The sequence below is a fragment of the Hirundo rustica genome, chromosome 3, assembly GCF_015227805.2.
Source record: "Hirundo rustica isolate bHirRus1 chromosome 3, bHirRus1.pri.v3, whole genome shotgun sequence".
Classification (NCBI taxonomy): Eukaryota; Metazoa; Chordata; class Aves; order Passeriformes; family Hirundinidae; genus Hirundo; species Hirundo rustica.
In genome coordinates this window covers 55,632,181-55,657,353 of record NC_053452.1, presented here as the reverse complement: position 1 = coordinate 55,657,353, position 25,173 = coordinate 55,632,181, and the positions used below count along the sequence as shown (strand labels likewise).

The 25,173-nt window shown below is 38.6% G+C and overlaps 1 protein-coding gene across 1 annotated transcript in view; it reads right to left on the bottom strand.

Annotated features, from left to right (window-relative positions):
- Positions 1–312: 312 nt before the first annotated feature.
- The window catches only part of NOX3 (NADPH oxidase 3), a 39,447-nt gene continuing 14,586 nt past the window's right edge, over positions 313–25,173 (bottom strand). The window contains exons 6-13 of the mRNA XM_040059498.1: positions 24,616–24,797; positions 21,794–21,923; positions 18,581–18,673; positions 17,254–17,507; positions 13,635–13,797; positions 6,181–6,327; positions 2,673–2,797; positions 313–439 (exon numbers count right to left, since the gene is read on the bottom strand). Coding sequence (XP_039915432.1) covers positions 313–439; positions 2,673–2,797; positions 6,181–6,327; positions 13,635–13,797; positions 17,254–17,507; positions 18,581–18,673; positions 21,794–21,923; positions 24,616–24,797 — 1,221 coding nt within the window. The remainder of the gene's footprint in view (positions 440–2,672; positions 2,798–6,180; positions 6,328–13,634; positions 13,798–17,253; positions 17,508–18,580; positions 18,674–21,793; positions 21,924–24,615; positions 24,798–25,173) is intronic.

Genomic DNA, 25,173 nt, shown 5'->3' with positions numbered 1-25,173 from the left:
AACAGAGATGTACAGCTCTAAATGTCCATTTTACTCCTGCCTTTTTCTTCAAAGGTTATGGTTTGTGTGTGTTTTCACACAGGTATAGCGGGATTCACAGCATCATTAAGTAAGCAATGAAAATGCTAAGGAAGGGGTCCAAATCTTTGACTGGCATAGGATAGCACTTTTCCACTGAAGTCAGATCACCTATTTCAATTTGCAACTCTTAATATCTGGCCTGAATGCTGTAGAATGAGTAGAGAATAGGAGAAGATGGGGGAAAAAAATACATAATCTGGTAATATTTATTATACAGTTAAGAAGTAAAGCCTAGAAACTTTCTTTGTTATAGTGGAACTGAACTCCTCTTGGATCAACTGACGAATATGAGTTGCATGTCTTCTGCAGAATCCTAGAGAGAGCCTTGGGTCCACAGAAGAATACACCAATACTGTTGCTGTAACCACAATAACAACAAAAACATGAGAGTAGCAGGGGAAATGGATACACTGTACTTTTTGGCTGCCTCCAGGTTTGCATCTTTTCAAATGGCTTTTTGAGAAATACATTTGAAAAATCTTGTGTTACTGTATATTTTGTGTTATGTACTGTATAATTTGTGTTGCTAAATTGGAGTATAATAATTTTAATACTTTCATGTTTATTATGTTATTATTTTATTTATTAGATTGCTATATTAGAGGTTACACAATATTTTAAATGGTAACTCTTTAGTTTTGATCTTCCTAGCTTTTTCAATCAGTGAGGCAAACATAGTGCTTGCGCTGAAAATTTTAAGTGCTTTTTCTCCAGCTGAGTTAATTTTTTCCTAAAAACATATACAAAATGCTCAGTTACTTCTGAGTTTTCTTCTCCTCTCCACCCCCTGCCTCACCTCCACCCCCCACCCTCTAGTCGAACTCTTTCCTGCCTATGGACAATTTTAAAATGGCTGATTTAATAACAACACTTGTAAATAGGTACTTCTTATAAAATAACAACATGAGAAATGCAACAAACAACTGTGTTCATATGTGCACAAGCATGTAGGGAGCTGGTAACCTGGTTGCCTGCTGGAAACTGCCTAAAGGGTTTGCCTCCACACGCACTACACATATTGATTTTAACATATATGCAGACACGGACACACACAAATTCTGTGCCCCTGGGGAAAGCTCAATCTGCAAAAATGCAGAGGAAGTGGCAAGTGATAGCATGAGTTTAAAAAGGTTTGCTCCTGTAAAGAAGGGGCTGTGGATATGATTTTGGTTCCCAAGCCATAGCCCCCAGAAGTCGTGCCCATATTGCTCTGGTGCTCAGTTGCACTGGGTTTAACCTGCAGTGGTGTATTCCTGCTGATCTGCTGAAAGACACTGATGCAGCCAGGGGGAACTCCTTCAACCTAGGTACAGGGACCCGAAATTTAGTCAGATCCTAAAAGCTGATTGCTTCATCACACAGTAGAAACTCGAACAAGAGTCTGTTTGACTCTTGAATCTTCTATAAGTCAGAGCAAGAAAAAGCAGGGTATTCTTTTCTCATAAGCAATCCTTCTTTCATGCCGGGTTTTTTTTTTTTCAAGGTTTAACATTGACCATAAACATGGGCATCTAGGCTCACAAAAAAAATGGATATTTTCCTGTCAATTATGGAACTACCTCAAGATCCAATATAGAAAGCTAATGCCCATATCCCCCTTGAGCAGCAGAAAAATATTTTTATCTCATCTGTACTTACAGTTGAAAAGGTAACTAACAAAAAGCAATGTTTCAACTATTCAAACCTTAAAAGCTGTTTATGTAGTAGAATCCCTATGAAAGGTCTTTCAAAAGTCATATTTTCTATACTTGGCCTTTTTATGCTTTTAATCTTTCATATTTCCTGATTGTATTTATTTTGACCTCCATCAAGTGAATTCTCTATTACTGTTATTTTTGCAATTTTATGGTATTCTTGTAGCTTACTATATTCTCTTTGATCTCCTCCCTTTCAGCTTTTTCTTGGGTCTTTTTAATCTTTAAAAAAAAGTTTTCTCCTTTTTCTTTTAGTGTCTCTGTCTCCCAAGTGCAAGCCTTTATTTTGCAATAGCAGATAAATGTTTAGAAATCACATAGTCACAAAGATTCTGGAATTTTCTACTGCTGAACACAAAATATTTCAAATTCTTGCTTCAAAGGTTTTCAGGAACAAAGAAGCTTTTCTCAGACCACTAGCAAATCCACCAAGTTCAAATGAACTGTCTTTGCCAGCAGAGGTGAACTAATAACAGAACAGCATAGTCTTGCAAGAGCGGCCAAATATGTTAGGGGAACAAACATATCCTTGACATCATAAGAAAAAAAATCACAGTTTATCTCTTTAATAACCATCTTCAAGGGAAATTAATGCTACTTTGTCCTTTGTGCAGAACAGTAATTGGATTGTGTGTTTCAATTATATCTGGACAAAGGCCAGGATATTGAAATACTTCTAAATATTAGATTTTCTTGTCCAAAAATTAGATTTTATTGGCATTCTCTTTCCGAGATTTCTTCATTAAAATCTTCATTAAGCATAAATCTTCTTTCCACACAGCAAAAAAGAAAAAATTTATTTTAAAAGGGTCATTTAGAAAGGTTTTCTCTCCCCTCCTCCACTGTTTATGCTGAGAGAAGAGTTACCTAACAAGGTTAGAAACCAGCCTGCCTTACCTAGGATGGTTTTCAGCTAGTTGCTTGAACTCATTGTCCCAGTTTGGCCTTCCATAACAGGTTTTCTGTCTCAAACCAGTAATTACATCCATCTTGTCATCACAATGTAGGGCTATGTGAGTAGCCTAAAGGCAAATTTACAAGATAATAATTTTAGAGTCAAAAAACTTGTATTCCAAGTAAGAGGCAAAAGCAATAATGCTTCTTTGCTGGGAAAAAAAATGGAATGAGGGAAAGAAAACTGTGTAATTATCAAATGGGAGGAGAGGAGAGGAGAGGAGAGGAGAGGAGAGGAGAGGAGAGGAGAGGAGAGGAGAGGAGAGGAGAGGAGAGGAGAGGAGAGGAGAGGAGAGGAGAGGAGAGGAGAGGAGAGGAGAGGAGAGGAGAGGAGAGGAGAGGAGAGGAGAGGAGAGGAGAGGAGAGGAGAGGAGAGGAGAGGAGAGGAGAGGAGAGGAGAGGAGAGGAGAGGAGAGGAGAGGAGAGAGGGAGGAGGAGAGGAGTGGGAGAGGGAGAAGGAGAAGGAGAGGAAGAGAGGAGATGAGTATTTGAGAGTTCACAATATTACTAGAATTGTAAAAAGCATTTTCAAAATTACCTAAGAGTAAGACCAGAGCATTCTGGTGCTGATGGAAAACACAGAGTATATACCAGCTCAGCAGGGGTAAAAACAGGGGTCCAGCAGAGGGCCACAAAGATGATGAGGGCTCTGGAGCATCTCTCTTATGAGAAGATACTGTGGGAGCTGGGCCTGCTTAGTTCAGAGACAAGAAACTGAGACAGGTTCTCATTAATAATGCTGTAAAATAGCTCAAAGGCAGGTGCCTTTTTTCAGTGGTGTCCAGTGGCAGGATGAGGAGCAATAGCCATAAACTGGAACACGAGAAGTTTCATCTCAACATTAGGAAGAGCTTCTTTACGCTGAGGGCAGCAGAGCACTGGAAGAGACTGCCCAGGGAGGTTGTGGAGTCATTTTCTGGAGATATTCAAAATCCACCTGTGCAAGTCCCTGTGTAATCTGCTCTAGGTGACCCTGCCTTAGCAGGGGAGGTTGGACTGGAGGATCTCCAGAGGTGTCTTCCATCCCTAACTATTCTGTGACTGTGTAAAACCCTTGATGTTTTTACTTTTAACCTCAGGTAGAGGCAAGTGCAGAAAGTGGATCACCTCAGGTGAAGCACTGAACCAAGTGAGCTCCTTAGCTCCCAAGTGCCGGGAAAAAAAATATGATTTTCATGGGCACTTACAGTCCTTCAACTCCTATACTACACCCATTACCATGCTATCTGAGTACTGCTCAGAGGCATTTAAAAACAAAAGCCACTGTCACTCCTAATTGTACTGCTCTTGTGTAGGAGTAATATGCTTTTTTCCACTACAGACTATCATCATTGGTGTCATTATCAAAAAATTAACAGAGAAAAGTTAGTTTAAAAATGGACTTTTCATTTAGTCCATGCCCTAGTATGAACTAAGTATCATTATCATCTTTTGCAGAAGTGGTTACTGAAATTTAGATCCATTTCCTAGGAATACATTGTATTTCTTCTTCTAGTGAGTCTTCCATGTTCCTTACCAACACAATTATTCTTGTCAAGAAAAGTTGTCAGAAGAGGTCGTGTTTCTAAAAGCTTCTTCTTTTTATTTTGAGCCACTGTCATGAAGGATTTGGAATAGTCTAAGAAAGAACTTAAAGTGTTTGGTAAGAGTGGGAGGTAGAAAACTGCAGAATTATTGAATTGTTTGTGGCAAAATTGTCCCATTGAGAAGATGGGCTGTCCTCATTAAGTGGAAGTTCCCCAGGATTTTTGTTATTAGCCTTTGTAATTGCTCACAATGTTAAGGTTGCCTAGGAGTCTCAGGGGTATTGCAGGGAGCTTGTCCAATCAGAGGCAGACCATGTGCCTTATCTGCTTGACCATCCATTTCCAACATGGAATCTGCAAAGAGCTCAAATCATTGAACAAACATGTCTGAGGAGTAGACGTGTGTCAGTAAAGGAGTGTGTACTAGAAGGTTTAAAATGCCCATCCTCCTTGGGTTCAGCTTCACTTGACTACTGGTCTCTGTAGGGTGAGACAGGGAGAGAATGCAGAGAATGTTGTTTTGTTTTTTGCTACGGGAGAAGTAAAATATCATTCAAATATTACTGGGGTGAAGCTCAAATTTTGATGAGTGCTGAACAGGAATTTACTAAAAATAAGTTAAGTCCTATAAGATTAAGGAGCTTTGCGTCTGAAGAAGATGATGTTACTGAGCACAGTGCCCAGGTCAGAGTGGGTCAAATAGCTACTGAAAAACATTCCTCTGACAGGAACCATGAGAGATTATGGGGTTGAAAAGAGGAAGACGTCCCTTCAGAAAAGTGCAGAGCACATGAGTGAAGAGAGACAGACACCCCAGCAAGAACAGTTGTCACCTAACCTGACTTCTGGCCTGATGTTTGCCCAAGAGGAAGGTGAGGTGATAGTTGAAAGATGAAGGCAACTTTGTGGTTTTTAGGTTGCCCAATATCTTCTTTAACAGCAGGTTTTAGGTAATACCCTGTGATATTGCTAATGCAGAGCAGTAGTTTCTATAACTGCCATATACTTCACAATAGGAGTAGATTTTTCTGAATACAGCTTTATGTACATACCTCATTATTTGACAGAAGCTCTATGGAAAGCAGAAAGAAACAATGGGGGCTTTGTATCAGCAGCAGCTGAAAAGGAAACACTCTATGAAATTTTTTTCTCTCTACTAGGCAGTTCTTCATTCAACAGAGACAGCAGGAAATAAAACAGTAGAGCAAAGACTTCCCTGATAGAGTTTTTCTAGCAGGTGCCTAACTTATCGCTGCATGATCTGAGTGATCCATTAAAAAGGGAAGAGAGAGAGAGAGAAAATCAACACATTTGTGTTCAGATAAAGACTAAAAAAAGTTGAATAATGTTGACCCAGTCTAAGGATTAAGCGCCTGAGGTGATATGATCCAATAAAATTATGAGATGGCAAATTAAAGTCAATGAGAGAAAATGTTTTTTCAAACAGCATGAATTAGAGCATGGAGTTGGTTGCCAAAATGTTCCAAGTGCAATACTTTTCAAAAATGCACTGGTGATAAATATATGTATATATGAATGTGAACAACAGATGCCATAGTAAATAATAAGGGTAAATGAAACCTACACTTTTTAGACAGCCCTCACATCTCAGCACAAAAATGACAGAATCTAATGAAAGACTGTTCTTAAGACATAGACAAAACAAGCTCCTGAAAGCTGTATGCACTTTTCTATGAGACACCTGGTAACAATCTTTGCCCAAAATGAGACGCAGGACTGGAGGAATCACTGGCTTGGTTTCTCCATTCCTGTTTTCCTAGATGTGTGATGTAAACAGACATCTTAGTATCTTCACATTTTATCTTTGCTTCATCCATCATTTATTCTGCTGTTCCTGTTCCATATGTTACCATACTGGAAAAGCAAGGTACATTAACTCTGACTTGTAACAGTTTCATTATTACCTGACTTTCATCCCAGCCAGTGAGAAATATATGATAGCTTAGAAAATCATTTTTCCATTTTTCAGCCATTTTTGTTTCCAAATGAAACAGAAGATCAGCAAACCACTCAAATGCTGATGGATCTCGACAAATCCAGTAAAAATAAACCTGTCAAATAAAGTAAAGAGATTTAACAAAAAGGCAAACTTTCAATAAAACTTCCTAATTACTGGCTCAACTCATTAACCATATAGTGTGTGATTCTTCACCACTCTAAATTTATAGTAAACATAATTAAACATAATTTTGACAATTTAAAATTTTGATTTTCATCTTAAACAATTAGTGAATATATTAATATGCTAGTGAAAGTAGGCAAAGGACAATCTTCCCATATATCCCTGCCAGTGCATCTCTGCTTTGACTTGTAATACCTAGCCCTTAATTTCTTGCAAATAATTTGATGATTATTTGAATTTTTGGATTTATTTAATTTCAGTTTTATGCAGCATCAAAGGAAGGAATCCCGTGTTTCTCAAGACCTTATATCATAGGCTAACTCTTGATGTTACCAAAAGGTACTTATGTTCTTCAAGTCAAATGCCCTGTATAAGACAGGTGAGAAATAGTGAGAAATAGTGAGAAATAGTCCCTATTCTTCTCTTTTTTTGTGTGTGTGTGGTTTTTTTGTTTTTGTTTTTGTTTTTTTTTAATTTATTTCATGTTTAAATTGGAGTGTCTAGTTCCTAGAGAAACCTGAAACTAAATTTACAATTGCCGAAAGGGTAAAATGAACAGCTATCTCATGATCAGTTTTCTACTGTTTGAAACCCTCCTCTCTATCAAAAATTGACACAATTTCTCTCATCTAGATTTCACTAGCTTCACTTTTCATCTTTTTTGTTTCTTGTCTATTGGGTTGGAGAGCCTGTTACCAAATCTTCTTTCTGCAGATAGAAATTAGAAGATGGGATCATGTCATCCTATAATTGTGTCTATGGCAAACCAAACATTCCTGGGAACTGTCACTGAGAGGCATCCTTTAATAATTCCTATGGCTTATTTTTTTCCTACTCTACTACAGTAAATCAAAAATGTAGCGGAGTTTGTTTTTTTTTTTTTTTGGGGTTTTGTTGTTGTCGTTGTTGGGTTTTTTTGTTGTTGTTGTTGTGGTTTTTTTTTTTTTTTTTTTTTTTTTAATAAAGAAGGTAATTTATTAATATCTTAATGTAAGGTAATGCTTGAATAGGAAAAAATCTTTCAAACAAGACTGTTAGTCATTGTCCATATGATGATGAGTTTCTATTTCAAGGGTCCTTCCTCTGGTATCTTCCTCTGGAACAGTGGGAGTCCACAAGAACCTTTTTCTGCACAGTTTTTATAGCCAGCTTGCCCAGGGATCATTGTGACCACTCCTGCCTGTGTATGGTCTATTGTGATCTCTTGTCTTAACTGCATTTAAAGCATCTTCTAACTAGTTAGCTGTTTCTAGAAGGCTGTCCTATATGACCACTTCGGCAGGAATGGTTTCTGATGACCACTAGCAAGTGTCTTGTCTGTGTACAAGTTAATAAAGTTTGAACAAGAACTACCTCAGGGCTGATGAAATTCCCTTGCCAGGACCTTATCAATGCACTGAAACTCAGTCACTCCTAGGCCCATCAGGAATTACCTTAGAAAACCTTCAGCACCATCAATGATTTCCCAGTTGGAAATCTCCTCTAGCAATGCTGCGCTGTTTAGTGGACTGGGACCATCCCCTGGTTTCAGCTCAGTGCCTTGTATGAAGCCAATACAGATGTGGAGACAACTCAACTGTGAGTTCCTGTATTACCCAGAGGATGAATGTCTGAAATTCCCAGGCACTACCCTGATGGCAGTCTGAAGCACAATTACAAGATAAATGTGATTGCAATTCTTATTACTTGAATTCTGTAGCTCTTGCCACATGCCCTACCATGATTTTGACCAGATGACCCAAACCTGGAATGGGCCTCTGCAGGCTGTGTATTTTCATGATTTGTCCGAAGAGGAAATCCAAAGCAACATGGAGGAAGTCTAAAAATACACCATTTCAGATGTGAAAGGAATGGCAGGAAGGACAATGTATAAGCTTATAAAAACTGGATGATTGGAACTTATTTTATTGTAACTGTGACTTTTATTTTGTTGCCAAATCCCTCAGCTTCCTCCAACCCATCTCCTTTTCTGCTCACCAGCCCCTCTGTCCTTAATTGTACTGCAATATCAAAGGTGATCTGGAAGATATGTCCCCAAGGCAATCATTGTGGTGACTCCAATGTTTTGGAAATTGTAGCTCTTTTTCACAGAATCAATGAGGTAAAAATGTGTATTGGACACTTCTGAAATTAAAAACCAGAGAAAGAAACCAGAAAGCTATAAAGAGATTTCCTGAAGATTTAATATACTAAGTTGTCAGACTTCTGGTAAGGTGGTGGGAGAAAAATGTGGTAATACCACATCTTCAGTGGAGATTTGGTGAAAGACACTAACAGTAATTGGAGATATTTCCTAGCTCTGAGTGTACTGTAAGGTACCATCTGTGGTTTATGTAAGAAATATAAATGATGTATGATCCCAGAAACAGAGATAAGGCATTCAGGGTTAAGTAGGGTGTTTTTACAGCCCAGGAATAAGACTGTCTGTGGAACTTTAGTACTAACCATCTTGGCTGTTTGCTTTTTCCCCTTCTGCTTCAATATTTTGTCTTAAATATGACCTCATTGCTTTATGGAGGGGGGTTGCTGCTGATTTACACTGGCATAGGTTATGAGGAAAAAAGCAAGCCCACTGACTTTATAGAATTTCATATTTGTGGCCAACTACGGCATTATTTTAAATTACCAAAACTAGGTAAGATTTATAGTCTTAACCTTTATGTAGCTTTTTTGTGTCTGAGTCCTAAAGTGCCCACTTGTTCTATATACTCAGCATCTCAAAAATCAGCCCACTGAGTGCTGTCAGTCTGTATCACACCATAGCTGTTGATTTATAGTGAGAAATTTCTTCCTCCAGACTCTACTTGATTGTCTTATTTCTCAAGTTTTTTCAGCAGTTGATTTTATGGAAATGTATATTTAGTGCATGTGTGTGGAGAGGAGATATGTATTTCTAAATGAATAAAGGATCGTTCATGGGGTAGCAACTGGGATCATGTGGGCAGGACTGGGAGATAAGCACATTCAGGGAAGCAGGAAGAAAAGCTAGCCAATGAGTTGAGACAACACAGTTTTCGAACTGGGGAACTGCTTTCCAGAACATCAGATTATGGGTATTGAAAGAATGCTTTGAGCTCTTTGCAATCCTGGCTGTCACAGTAACAGCCAGTCCAACTGGTTGGATCAAGCCACCTCTGGCACAGTCCTCTAAGGAAAGGATACAGCTTTCTGAAGCAGCAAAAATTCCTTAAGCTCATCCCGCGGCACCCCTTGCATTGCCTCTGATTTTCACATTAGAGGTGGCAAGCATTTGGTGATGAGGAAAGCCTGTCATTATTAGAAGTATTTTTGGCTGTGATTATAATCTTAGAAAGAAAAGAGATAGTGAAGAAGGATAGCCTATGGGTAAAAGGAATTAGTTTCCCTTAGATCAAAGAGGATTTCTAGTCTAATATGTTAAAATAAATGGTGTTTACAAAGAAGCCTTCTTTTCTTTACACTGGCTGCCCATAGCATAGCACAACACATTACATATATAATTAAAATACAATAAATGCACCAAAAAATTAATCCTTATTAAAACAGTAGAATAAAGTAGTGCCAGTACATTTCTATAATTAAAGATTAATCTGAATCCTGTTTTTTTCTTGTAAGCCCATACTATTAACTGACTGCAATTATTTAGGACCCTTAAAAATCTGGTTTAGATTTATGTTTCATTAGTCTCCACCCACCCTACTGCCAACAATTGCATTCATCAGCTTGATGGCTTGCCCAAGTAAACTGTCTTAAATTTTCCAAGTGCTCTTTTTGCAAATTGAGTTAGATGCAGTATTGCTATTAATCAGATCAAAGCAGGGGTTTGAATGGTTGCTTAGTTCTGCTCCCTTGCAATTCATGGATATTTATCCTTCAGTTTCCCATATCGTGAATTTTGTACAATGGACAAGAGCAAGAGCTGTGTTATCTCCTTCCTGTAAGGTGAAAAAAATTCTTTGTATATCAGCTTCTATCATGAGGAAAGTCATTAATAATTATCTGTTGATGGCACTTGTCTGTTTCTCCCTGCTCCCTGAAGGCAGAGTTGGAACTGCAGCTCTGGGCAAAGCTAGGTTTTCACTAAGGGATGTCCAAGGAGGACACCCCTCATCCCTGATTCTTGATGCTCCCTCTTAGGCATGAGTATCCCTGCAAAAGCCTCTTACACCTGCAGGTGGGCACCTCCCTGCAAGCATCCAGTCCTTCTTGCTCTTGAGTATACGACATTACCTGTGGGCTGTAGTATACAAAAAACAAACAAACAAACAAACAAACAAAACCCCCACAAACAAAAAAACAACCAAACAAACAAAAAATCAGAGGTCTTCCTCTGTGTAATTAATTCAGGGAGCCACTCCAGGTAAGGCACAGCAGTGCCTGCAGCCTGGGGCATGCAGGGTGTGGGGATTTGGCAGCCTACAGGAGGCACTGACCCAGAGTTAGGGTGGCAGCAAAGGGCCTTTCCTGTAAGTGCATAACAAGGTTCAAAATCATATTCCTTAATTTGAAGCAAAAAGCTTAAAGTGTTATCAAAAAGGATCAGAAAGGTGGTTACACTTGACAGAAGAAAGGGCACAGGGTTTTAGATCTTCAAGACAAGATTTTTAAGAAGAAGGACTGGGGACTGGGGCAGAGATTCACCTCAGGCAGGGAAGTTGGTCTCAGAGTGAATGGAAAAGACTGATTGCGTTTTCCTCTCAGTATGTAGCTGAACTTACTGCCACAACATGCTGTGGTTGTCTAAGGTCTACGTGGATTCAAAAAACAATTAGACTGTTCATGGAAGAAAAAGCCACAAAAGGATATTAAATACAGAAGTGCAGCTCTTGTATCAAGGCGTTACTGAGCTACGAGTCGCCCAACGGTGAGAAAGTGTCCTGTAGAAACCAATCAGTCTGATTTTTCTGGTCTGTATGCTTTTCTCTAGGTGTTCATGAAGAGCCACCATTGGAGATAGGATACAGGGCTAGATGGATATTTGGTGGTACTCAGTAGGACCTTTCTTATGTCTTTTGTAGGGGAGAGAAAGTGAACATTTGCTACACTAGACTCTGATGGATCAGTACAATTTTATCACTTTCAGTAACAGTTGATCTGAAAAAGGAGACCACTAATATGAAAAAAAAAAAAAAATCATATTATGCATAACTAAAGCCAGTAGAAACTTTCCAGCTATGACTAGTAGTACATGCAAAAAATGATGGGGAAATGAGGACTCTAAGGCTATTTAATTGTGAAGAATCAATTAGATAAATGTGGACTCCTTTTGATTTGTTGGGTTTTTTAAATTATACAGCTGCAGACATTATGGAAACTCTGAGTATTTATATCTCAACCATATGTGGGCAAGACTAAGAAATATTAGTTCAATAACTGTAATGATAGCTGTACTCAAATCAAAACGAAGATGTTAAAAAAAAGAAAAACCTCTTATTTATTTCCTTAATAGACATTTCTGTGGTACTCATCATGGCAGAAAGAGAGTGCTGAATACTTTGAGGAAGATTAAATTATTTGTAATTATACTACAAGTGGAAGCTTTTAACCAATGGGAAAAAAAGAGTGGAGCTACCCTGAGATTAATCGCTCTCACTGAGATGACTTCTGAATTTTTTTAAGTAATGTTGTGAACTTCCCCATGACCTTTCATCCACACTTTCAAAATATTTTACAGGCACTGATGAAATTTAGCCTCATAACACCTGTGAAAAATAAACATCACTATTCCCACTGCACCAATAAGGAAGCCAAGGTATAAAAAGAAGAAAAGTAGAAATCCTGATAATTTTGTATTTCACAGGAATTCAGAAAAATGGAACTCTATAGCAGAAAACCATGGCAGAATGCATGATGCACTTATCTTTGCCGGTGCACTTACCCAAAATTCTCCCTAATTCTCCTTATGAATGAACACCCTCAAATATAATATTGATACATAGTTAAATTCTGTTATTTTCCCCTTAATATAGCAGCAATGACAGTAATAACAACGCTTTTATTTGTATGCATGTAGAATATACATAGTCTACATATATAAAGTTTTTATGCATATGTGTAACTCTCCTTCCAGTGAAAAAGATCATCCTGGTACAATCGTAGTGTTTGCAAATACACTTCTTTTCTCAAAAAGCATGTATTTCCATTTTTATTTCCCTCCCTTCTCAGTGCTTTTTCTGCCTCAGAGATCCCCCCTGGCAATTTGAACCTGTCCTCAGCTCCTCAGTTACTAAAATCCCAGATGCTTTTTCAGTGGCAGTTCGTCATTAAGATGCCAGTTTTAACACTCTTTCATTTAAAAAGATCAGCCCCTTGGTCCTGCAGTCAGCTCCATATGTATTGACCCTTTCAGAGATCTGTCCCCTCCAATGCCATTTCAATGTTTGTCCTTAAATGTGAAATGTTGAACAGTTCCTGATTCAGCTTTTACACTGGAAAATGGCCTAAAAGAAGCTGTAAAGTCCACAAGCTACCACTTGCCATGATGGATATGTAAGGGAATGTTTAATAATGATTTTTTTCTATACTGTGTTCTTGCCCTCACTCCACTTCACCTATTATCTCTTCTTCACCTATCCTCCCCAGTGCTGCCTCCCATGCCATTAGCAGAAGGTGTATAACAGGTTAGAAAATTAAGTGTTAATTGGTGCCATCTTTACCTTATAGATATGAACATATTTTTTCAACAAAATAATTAAAGTGGTTTGAGGGAATAATATGCATCTTGATATATGCATCTCATCCAGAGCTTAAATGCCTTTTATAATCCTTCTCTGCTGGTTAATATCCTGACTTTGCAATGTGAGAAAATCAGCAAATGGTTGCTGAATGCAGCCTTCTGTACCAGGACTTGCTGCCGAAGGGCCCTCATGAAACTTTCAGCAAGTGCTGCCCTTCACTTCTGATTTAGATGATGCTGCAGGTTTTATTTTTGGTAAGAAAGAGGGTAAGTTTCTCTTGTAGCTCTCTAATTGTCTAGCTATGAAAGACATTCCACAGTTATCTCCAGTTGCTTTTGAAAATCTGATCCTTCAGCTTTCACTAAAAACACTTGAGCTAGGGCTATCTCCTTTCTCAGGGAATGACAGTGAGTTGAGGAGACTTCACAACAGCTCCTAAGACAACTGGAAAGGGAGTGACTGCTTCTCAGAGCAAGTTAAAGCACTCAAGTGAGCCTCTAGCTTTGAATTGCCTCTCTCCCATGGCTAAATAGGCTCACTTGTGGAACTTTTTAAGGAAGCAATAAATGTTCCCACCTACCTTCTGCAGTGCCAATACTGTGTTAGGGTTGCAGCATTTGTACCAAATGGATTTTAAAATAGAGGCAAATGGTGTGACTCCAATTCCTGCTGCAATGCACACACTGACTCGGTAGTGGAAGATGTCTGTGGTTGCAGATCCGTATGGTCCATCCACAGCCAGTCTACAACAACAAGACATTTAGTCAAGAGTCAACATCTCATAAAGTGACAGAAAGGTTAACATTTTTGGGGCTACACATTGTCAAAACTGAATTTCTGTTAAAATAAAAGAGAAAAGACGTGTTTGAGATGGCACATAAATTGCCTGTACAAATGCATTTAATTTTCAGTGGGTGCCATTGCAAAGCAACTGTCTTTTCTGAAATGAGAGAACAACAGCACCCATGTGGATTTGGGGCCTGGCCATCTATTTAAGCATGCAATTGCAATTTTCTGGCTTTCTGAAATGTGATTAGTCATATAATTGCATGTCCAAATTTAGCTGTGGAATTTGCATATTTAATTATGAATTACTGAAAAGCATCCTGTTTTAGAGCTTTATTTGTTATATTGTACATATCAAAGTAAAGAGGAAGAGATTATATTAATCATTTTTAAAAGTTCTGTATTTGAGTTAAAGTAATAAAAAAGAAGACAAGAAAAAGGTCATCATATGGAAAGGAACTACTATTTTCTCATCTCTTTCTGAAAAAGCAGTATTTCAGGAATACATTTTTAGCATAATACTGTACCTAGTATCTGATGTAAAGGAAAAATGTGTAAGGAGAAATGCTTGTTGATATTACTACCTCCTGTAATCTATGTTGATGATGCCAAGAAATTAATTTTGGTCAAAATTAGAGATGAAAAAGATAATTGAATAATCAGATTCATTTCTTTAGCAACATGAAATGTAAATACACACAATTCTTTGCAGTGCTCCTTATAGCCCTGCCGTTAATACAACATACATGCTCGGAAGATGGTTTCACCAACACCCAGTCCTTGGGGAAAAAAAAAAGGCTTTTTCTTCCTTTTAGATTTTCTGTTGTTTTGTGCTCTTTATTGCATGAATCATCCTTAAAATTTATGCAAACAAATTGTACAAAAATTTATACAAAAAAATAGGCACACATAATTAAAATGAATTGGTCTAACAGGAAAAGAAAGGGGGATCCCCAAGCAATGCCACACACAAATACAGGAACACAACATATCTCAAATCTTATTGTTAATTTTTTAAAAGTCCTAGCAAACATTTTCCCTTTTATTTCAATATTCAAAATGTCCTGCAAATGCAGTAGCAAACAAAATAGCTACTCTAGCATAACTTCTGTAAATCTGACCCTAGACAGAATTTTTTTTTTTTTTTTTTAATATGTACAGTGATTTAGATTATTGCCCAGGCCAGTATTTTTTGAGCAATCAAAACATCCTGTAAAATATGGTGAATTCATGGTATATGCGTATAGTGCCTAAGAATAGCTTTCAAATAAGCTTTCTCTGTAGTTCAGCGTGAGGCTGGAAGCAATTCTCATTGTTGTCAGTAGATTTTTTTTGAGAAAAAAATTGATCTGGAAGAAATTTCAAGGATTCTCTAGTCTGTTGCTGTACTAGAAGACAAGTTCAATTATTTCTGAATCATCCCTTGAAGAGATTTGTCTTGTCAGTCTGCTCCTAAATCCTCAGGTGACAGAGATCCTGTCATTGGTTTGAATGCCTTGCTCAGCTATAGTTATACAGCTTAGCCAAATAAAAAGGCTCAGAGAAGCAGGGAGGAGAAAAAGAAGAAGAAACTGAGCTATGCAACTCATTCATTTGATCTAGACAGAGTGGATGAAGGTAGGAAGATAGTAAACAAAGTGACAAAAAAAATTACATTTGCATTTGCTGAAGAGAAGTAGAAAACAGGGCTATGGACTTCCTCACTGTGGTTTGGATTGTCCATATTCTTCCTATCCATTTCATTAGAAAAAAAAATTAGATTTCTGGGGAAGGCAGGAGAAATACTTAGTTTTGAAAAACTATCATTAACAGATTCTATGGTTATTTTTAGAGTCTAGACATTTGCAAATCACCGTGATGATTGTGTAGTACTCCTGACTGTAAGAGCAGTTAGATTTTGGGGCAATGTATTAAACCAGCAATTAAGTCAGCCACAGTCCTGAAGTGACATAACATGGAACTTGATTATTTTCACATGAATAATCTATTCTATGGTTTTAGTTCTCAAATTTGTCAGAAATCACAACTGTCTTTGCTACCTTTATATATGTATGAACATTTTACTTTAATCTTCTTTGAGTAATTAAACCCCACATATTTTATTAACCCTACCTGGTTATTCAGTTGCTGTCTTCTGCACAGTTTCTGCTATACATAATTTTGTAATATAGTCACCAATTTGGTGCATAACCTGAGATATTGAAACTGTGAAAAAGACATGTTTTTAGCTTTATTGCTAGTTTAACTATTGAAACATTCTTTTTAGTATATTGCAAGAAAGAAGTTGAAGGATGTCATTAGGCACCCTAACAAGATTAAAAAGAGGAGTGTTTATATATGACAGTACTGTTAATTTCAACCCTGAATTGTGGCAAGCAACATTTGATAACTTTTTTTCTCTTCCTCATTTTTCACACTTGCTGTCAATCACTTTGAAAATTTTTTTCTCCAGTTCTGCTGAAATGGCATACTTCTCATTCCGGTCGCCTTTAACAAAGGCACTGATTTAATTTCTAGTTCTTATTAACTGATACAATGCAAGGACTGGACCAGACTTTCCTGTCTGCACCCACCCTCTAATAAATCTCAGCAGCTCAGTGGTGTCTATAAGCTTTCCAGGGGGAAATCAGTCCCTCCAGTCCCAGGCCCTACGCACTCCACCAGAATTTAAATGATCCCGTGCTGCGCTCTTTGCTGAAAATCTCCTGCAAGCAGTGCAGGAGTAGAGCTACGTGGTTTGAAACCATTCTGTACAGAGCCAGGTCCTTGACTGCAGTAAGTCAGGATGGCTCCTTTGACTTCAGAGGATCCCCGCTAACTTGGAACAACAGAGAATCAACTTTTTGCTTGTATTAAGATACCAAAAATACGTAATTTGAGCACAAATAACCTTTATAAAGTGGAGCAGGGTTTGGGAAATAGAGACAAGGTTGAAGAAGGCTGTTGGAAAGAAGTAAGATTTATGCAGATGTTTCAGGGACCACAAGATATCCAAGTAACTGAAAGGGAAAACTGGAGTTTTGGATGATAAGTGATGGGTACCATCAGAGCAAAAGCATAGAGACACAAATCTAGAAGATATCTTCCAGTGTCATTTATTAAACAACCATCTTACAAAATATATATCTTTAGGTATAGATATAGGTGTTGGAGATCCAGATGGTAGCAACAGAGATAAGGATATTGATATGGACTTTAAATCTTATTAGTCACCATATCCTCTTGGTAGTTTCTGGCCCCTGTTCATGGCTATTTGTTTGAGGTGTTTTTAGCATAATGTATTTATGAATCCAGAACTGCAATATAATAATAGATCATAAAAAACACACGCAAAATTAATTTAAGTTAAAATGTTAACATTTATTTTAAAATGTAGAAATAACATTTTAAAATATATAGTCTCTTATTCAAACCTTGGTAACATCCACAATTCCTTGAAAGCTTTTTCCTCTGCTCCAAAGGCCTTGAAGAGGGCTGCAGTCCAATCCCCGACGACCCGTATGTGCACGCTGAAGTAGTCCTCCTCGGGAGCTGAGGTCAGGGTGAAAGGGTGCCACTCCAGCTGTGAGACAGATGGGCACTGCAGAAATACATATTGGCCAGCTCCCATTTTAAAGCCATGTTTCTTCATGTGGAGCTCAAGTACCCCAGAGGAATGTGTCACCACCTAAAGAATGATAAAGGGACAAATTTTATTTTCGTTCAGAAAGGTAAATGTTTGTTGTCATTAGTCACAGATATCCTAACCTGCATGTTGCAGTGTTGTTGCCCAATGGCTTGAGAGCATGTACAGTACGTATTGTGGGACCGCTTTACTTCTGTGTGCAAGACACAGAGAGAAGGCTGTAACAATTCAACAGTTTGTCAAATGTCTTGGCATAACCTGGGCAAAACTATTTCTTAATCGATTAAAATAATTCCTTAATTTGTAGTTTTACTCTCACGTAACACTGCTAACTGTGAGATTGCAAAGAAAAAGCACAGTGAGCTCAATTCTAATACACTTTTATACAGAGGTAATCTCAGTTAAGCAGCAGTTTTGTATGTCACACGTAATATACTGAGATTCTCAGATCACAGCCACTCCGTGAAATCAGCAGCAGGACTTATCCAATATCCTGTTCCTCTCACACAAGATACACGTGTTCCTGATCCCTGGCTTGATACATGTGGACTCAGCTGCTTCAATAGCGACATCCTCAATCTATTCTGATGTGACTTTAATAGTCCCTTGGCACACAGCTGGGAGAAATTGTTATGGTGGGTATTAGTGAAGCTTCAACTATATATGCTAACTGATCATATAACCCTTCATCTCCTCGGAAGCCTCCAGATTTTAAAATAAAAACCGTGTGCTGCTACTGAAGTCAAGGTAGTCTCTGGCATTAACTGCAGTGGAACATGGTTTTAGTTCATTAAAAAGAGAGACCACAAACAGATGTTTGTGTTATGGTGGTGTAAAGTCTGGTACTTCATTAATCAAGTTTGGTCCCATATGGATTATTCTTATGGATTTACTACTGGAATAAATGCAAAATGTAAAATCAATACTTGGCTGAAAACACGGTAATGATTGAAAAGTTGCTGAAGCTAGGAGTGAAAAATGAGGTTCCTAATATAGAGAAGTTACCTAAAAATCATAAAAAATGATTGACATAATGTTGTTGGGTTTCTGTTTTGTTTTGGGTTTTTGTTTTTTCTTTTTTTTTTTTTTTCAGATATGTGAGCTATGGTACGTACCTTAGTAATGGTGACTTCCTGCCGAAATCTCCAAAACCTAACAATTCTTTCACAGAGGTACAACACCATAGGACTTAAAACCCACTTCCAAGCCTGTAGAAAATTCCATATTAAAAAGCAATCTTTATTTGAATGTCTGCAAAAATGCTTTTTTGGTTTAAATCAACAGTTAACCTGAAATTAAATTACTTGATTTTCTGTGATTTTTGTTTTATCTTTCTCAAGGGAGTATTTGTGTTGCTGCTGTAGGTGTTCTGCCTTTCTTGTGGAATATACATATAGAACTCCCTCACAACACACTCCAAAAGCAGTGCTAATATCTATCTGTACTCTGGCCAAGAAGAGTCCTTTAAATTTTTTTCCTATTAAAAGGCAAAGGATTAATCTATTTAGTTGTTGTTACATAAAGATGTCATTGGACCTGAAGCTGTATAGATGCATACAGTTATACAATATTTCCCATAGCCTTCCCTTTTTTTTTTTTTTTTTTCCCCTCAAAGTCTATAGTATTTCAATGCAGTCAGATAGGAGTAGCTGTTATTGTCGGCTGTAAGTTTTCTGATGGTGCATGAGAAATCATTAAGTCCCAAATATTCAGTTAGAGAAATGGGATATGTTTCCATTTAATCTATTAGTCAACTCTTTATCAATGAACGGGTGTTTTGTTTTTTTTTTTTTATCTGGGATACTGAGTTGGTCATACTTCAAGTATAGCCGATGATTGCTGTGCTTGTACTTGCTAATCATATGTACTGATCACTGTGACAATCAGAGATATTTGGTTATTCAAGTGTACGAGCTGATCATTTCACTGAGTCACACTGATAGCTAGATAATTAGATGTAATTGAATTTCATGATTTAAAAAGAATCCTTTCCCCCCCACACAATCATGTGGCTTTTAAAATTGCCAGAGAGTAACTTTACTTGCTGAAACATTGACTTTGCTCCACAAGCTGGCTAACAGGGATTATAAAGTATCTTTTATGAGAAGCAAGCCATAAAATTATGTGGCTTCCTTAGAAAGTGCTTAGAGGATGGGAGGATGGAGTGGCAATTTCCCAAGGTTAAGTCTTGAAAATTAAAAAAAAAAAAAAAAAGCAAAAAAAAGCATAATTTTATAATGGGAAGAAACCAGCATAAGCCAGAAGATTCTCAGCTAAAGCAGAAACTCAACACATCCATTGTCCCTAAATACTACAGGTGTCTCTGCACAGTGGGTAATCTCAAGTCTTGAATACATTTGCATATATCAAGGCACAATAACGATGAGATCTGTTTTTTCCTCCCTTCAATTTGGGCTACCTGTAAATAAAAGCATGTGACAGGAATGATAAGGTTGCAGGCTACTACCCTGCACGAGAGCTCAGCTGGGATTTTAAATGTGCCATCAATCCAGTGCAATATTCAATCCACAATATCTCTTTGGCTAGGTTGGGACAATGGGGCATCCACCAGGAGAGATGTGCTCCTAAGCTACACAGCTCCTGGCTGGCTAATCAGGGACTTAGTATTCTTGCCGAAGCAGTGTTTCCTCCTGTAATGAGAATGAACTGAGATGAGGCGGTGATGGCTCAGGTGAGGCTGTGAGGACAAAAGTCCGGATGCCTCAGGTGCAGGAGAAGTGCTCCATCATCCTCAGCAGGAGCCAGACTGGGCAGCTTCCTACCTGCTGAAAAATGGAGCAGGGGAGCAGGTGTGGCGTGGCTGAGAGAGGGGCTCTGTCGCGGCAGCCTTCCCCAGGAGCTGTGGCCAGCGTGGTGCACCCTCTGGTCACTTCACAGTGTCCCAGCTATGCACCAGGCTGTCCCCTCCCTGCTCCAAGGCTGTCCCACCTGCACCAGCCCCTGCAGTGCTGCACAAACCTCGCCATGGCTTTTTAGCCTCTGAGTGAATCTGTGCTATTTGTCTGCGGTGTCTAGCAGGTATCACACGATAGCACATTGCATATCCAGCAAGGCTCTGTTCGTGTAGATGATCTATATGCCATATGGTATTATCACAATTCATTTAAAGTAATGTGACTTTGCAAGTATGGCCCTGGGTAGGCAGGAAAGTGTGACAAAATAGGTTTAGCACAGAGAAGTGGAAGTTCTTTTCAGTTAGTTTTATGATAATGAATGTCAAGACATGCTGTTGGAAGCAAGCTTGTGTCTGTATTCATGGTGCGTAGCCATGTATTGATTTTTATGGTGACATTGTAGCTGAAATTTTTAGAGGCATTCATTTTCTCATTAATATGCAGGTTGGATAGTGACTAACAATAGTTTAGTTTAAGAAAAATCTATGCTAGCCATTAAAAGAGCTACCAGACACTGAATGCTAATTTTTCTCCTTTACTTTAGGATTTCCTTTGGTATGTTTTTTCTTTTTGGAAGAAACAACAGAAACTTGCATATGAGCAACCTAAATCTTGAGCTGAAAATGTTAAATTATTTTGTTTGTATGCAAGACATCTGACATACTGTACAAGTCTGCTACTTAATTACCCCCTGTGGATTTGCAATCTTGTTCTAGCAGAATCACCCTTCCATGGGACATTTTTCCTGCCTTTTGCCTTTCCCTTTCATAATTCATTGTTTCAAATGCTCTCCTTTTTACCTAACTTAAGACATCAAGACTGGACAGTATGAAGCATGTGTCCCAAAGCAAGGACATGATTTTCTCTCCACCTTATTCTCCCTTGGTATTTAAACTATCCATACTAAAGTTAACTATTACTTTACTATACTATTAGTTAAAATAATAATATTAATTTGCATCCCTAGCTTTACAGTTCTGTCAGATTTTCTCTATCTCTACCCTCACAGGGTTTTCTCTTAGAGGCTATCTTTGTGCAAGGATATTGGTGATACTGAATTATTCAAAATAAATGTATACAGCAGATCAGAGAGAGTACAATTTTGATATTCATAGCCTTCAAAGAGAGTGTTAGTTAGCGTTCGCCAACTAAAGGATCTTCCAGAAATAAAAATTGCTGTTAATGACACCCAAATTGTATACAATACTCTTCACCTGCATGTGTCTGTACTGATTCCAGAGGAGGCTGGGATCACTATCGTAATGCACAGGGAAGGGTCATGGAACAGGGGCTCTCTAAACATGGCACTAAGGGCCAGTCACTGGCATAAGCTCCAGCCCCGTGCTCCCTAAAACATTTGGCCTCCCAAGAAAGGACAGTAAATTAAAAACAGAAGACAAACATCACTCTTACCACAGGTTTGTTGCCAGAAAACTGTGGCAAAGGGCACTGAGTGGCGTTCTCCCATTCCCAGTAGTGATCTTTACAGTAAGTGACATTGTGAAGCAGCAGGCTCTTGGGTGTCTGGCCTCGGACAAGCTGACTTAAAACAAAAATGTTCATCAGTGATATGCTTCTTTCCAAGGTTTCTGTGTCTCTCTAGGTTTTGCAGTAGTAATCGAATGCCAGTTCTGTGACAAATGAATGTTTGAGAACTGGCCATTTCAAAACTCTTCTTCTCTCCTGTTCAAATTACCTTTCCTTTAGTTCTGCAGTGAATTTTTGACAAAAGGCAAGAAGTGTGCTGTAGTATTGGTATCCATCAGTGCAGCTGAAGTGGAGAGAGCCTTTGTATAGAATATGTACATTTTACTGTACGTGGCAAATTTTGATTTCAAAGTTTTCCAGAGTAAGCTCTTTGACCTCTTCTGTATTTGAGAATCTGGTAGTGTTTAGTAAAGTGATAAAGTTTAATAGTGACAGACCTTCTCTTTCCTGCTTTCTAAATGTATTTTTAAAAGATACAAATAAAGTTGGAGGAATGCAATTAGGTGTATATTCTCTAAACATACTAAATTCTAGCTTTCTTACTTCTGAGAATGTTAATGATGTGAATTTTTAAAAATATATCAATCCTGATTCTCAGTTTAATGGGCTTCACCTAGTGTTGATTATGGTCAGAAAAAGATTTTTATGGGGGAAACCTCTTTGTTTCATATTGTTTCTCTGAAATTTCCTTTCCGTACTTTGGCTTTGCTATTCAGAAAGAAAGAAAAGGAGTTTTGAGTGAGGTTTGTTCAGCCAGCTGCGAAGGAGGAAGAAGTGGGAGGTGGATGAAACCTTGGGGTTTGACTCTTTTTCATTAGCAGGGAAGTGTTAGGGATGTTCTGGGGCAGGAGGAAGCTCTGTGGCAGTGCACTTCCAGCCTGCAGCTAGCAGAGTGCTCATTGAATGGTATTGGTAGGGTTCCTCAGCCAGTACCCCGGGTTTGGGGCATCTCTGGCTGAGTAGTGCTGGTCAGCTGTCTAGACAGAGGGAGCTTACAAAGCTGAAGGTTTTAAAGGGTTCATTAGAGTTGTTTTAAGATATATTCTAAAAGTTTTGCCAGAGAGGGATGGCAGGGGGGTATTTTAATCAGGCCAGGATAAAATTTATAGCATTTCCTTGCAGCTCTGCCTCTGTAAAATGGGATTAATTAATTGGGCCAACTTCAGGAACACAAAGCCAAACTGGATGTGGCAACTCTCAAACCACAAGGAAAAGTAGCACACCACAAACTGGCCTGTTCCCTGCCTCATGATGATGCCATCCATGTACTTCCAGAGAATGGGCACATGCACACACTGCTGTGGGCTAGGAAGTTCCACCCTGTCAAAGAATCCTGGTCTGTACATACTTTAGTGGTGGGCAATAGCGTCTGAATATTTTACAAAATAGACATAAAAAGAGTATTATGATCACAAGGACAGGCTGATAGGTTTTTTAGCAACCTGGCCTGGTGGGGAATGTCCCTTCCCATGGCAGAGGGGTTGGAACTAAATGTTCTTTCCAACAAAAACCATTCTGAGATTCTGTGAACACCAAATGACTCGGATCTAAAAAGCTTAACTATAGCTTGCAGCCATGTGCACACAAGCTAGCCAGCAGGAAAAGATCTACGGAGCAAGACAATATTTTTGAGGGCCCCTCACAGGACTTGATTGAGGGCTACCTAGGGCTTAGGACTAGGTCTGGCTTGGTCCTGTATCACTTGTTAACTCTTGGAACACCACAATGTGTTCCTGTCAGGGTATTTCCACCCCAAACCATGGGTTATGCAGCCCAGGAATTGTACAGTGGTATGAGCCAAGTCCAGGGAGTGAGGAAGACCATGAGATTTCCCTCAAAGCCGCATTCCCTGAATTAAAATGTGAATGTAGATTAACACAAATGCTATTACACAGACACGAGAAAAGGAAGTGAAGGATAGCACACAGCAGAGAAGCAGATGATGCCAGTGGAGCTGGAAACAGAAAATGGAAATGTTTTTGGCTCTAAGCCCCTTCCTGCTGTCACGCTGCACTGACAAAGGATTTATCAGTCCCTGAGCTTCTCAGGGAAGGTCCCATGTGTCTGCTGTCCCTCACTGTAAGAACCAGGACCCCCTACTAAGAAGACAGACCTTTCTTTTGTGCTGAGGAACAGGGAGACAGACAGCAACCAGGCAGTCATCTCTGTCCATAAAAGCTGTCTGACTGGGCTAGTCATAAGCTGAATTGTTTGTTACTGTAATCATTTAAGCCTGAACCTAGAACTACTATGCAGTATGTCTGTATGGTGAGGAAATTTGGGGTTCTGGTCCTTGCAGAGAAAGGTAAAAATCACATTTATGGAGGCAGAGGAGAATGGCCACAGGGACACCTACATAGGGTAGATGACATACTGAAAACTCCTCAAGCTTTGACATGGTCTCTTGCAAAATGCCTTACAAGAGCTATGAGCATAAGGTCTATCCCTTGCTAATCTGAGCCCACAAAGGTTTGGTTCCTGGTCTGTAATATCCCCAGTTCCCAAGCATGAAAATTTATTCATTGATAAGGTACAGGTTTTAAGATGGTAAAGAGTGGCTGAATAAACTGAAGGATGCTTTCACTCCTCGGAAAAGTAATGTATTTTAATTTCAGAATGTTTTCATTTTGTAATCTCACCAAAAATCCCAGCAGTTTGTTTGTAGAAAAGCCTGGGATTGTAGATTTGATTGGTGTTTCATCTCAAACTGTGTACACATATCCCATGTAGTTTACACAAACACTTACCCCATACCATGGATTATTAAACCAGTGAAGAAAACCACAAAGAGGTGATGGGTGTACCAGAAAATCTCATAGCATGACCTTCTGATGAGCTCAGTGGATGAAGTCATGATCAGAATTAAAGCCACAGTTATCACAACTCCAGATATTCCAGCAATTGTGGTTAGTACTTGTCCTGTTGTGTTCTAGAATAAGAACACATTATTAGTACTAGAATTAGTAGTTATTGTTGTTATAACTGTTATTTTTCTTACCATTTCTGCTACTTTTATTATTGTAACTGTTGTTACTATTACAGGTCAGGACAAAATCTCCAGCATAAGAACAAAACTAGAACAAGACCCGGGGGCAAGGCAGTGAGTCCTTCATTTTACCACAGAAGAGTAGCGAAAGACATCCTTCTGCTCCATTTCTACTCAGGCTTATTCCAAACAGCTATTTAAATATTTGATGCCACTTACTTGTTTCAGGAACTGAAAGTCTCATTCATACTTTTATCAATTTTGGTTACTTACACACTCAGTGAAATTGTGTCACAAATAAAGAAAAATTATTAGAGAA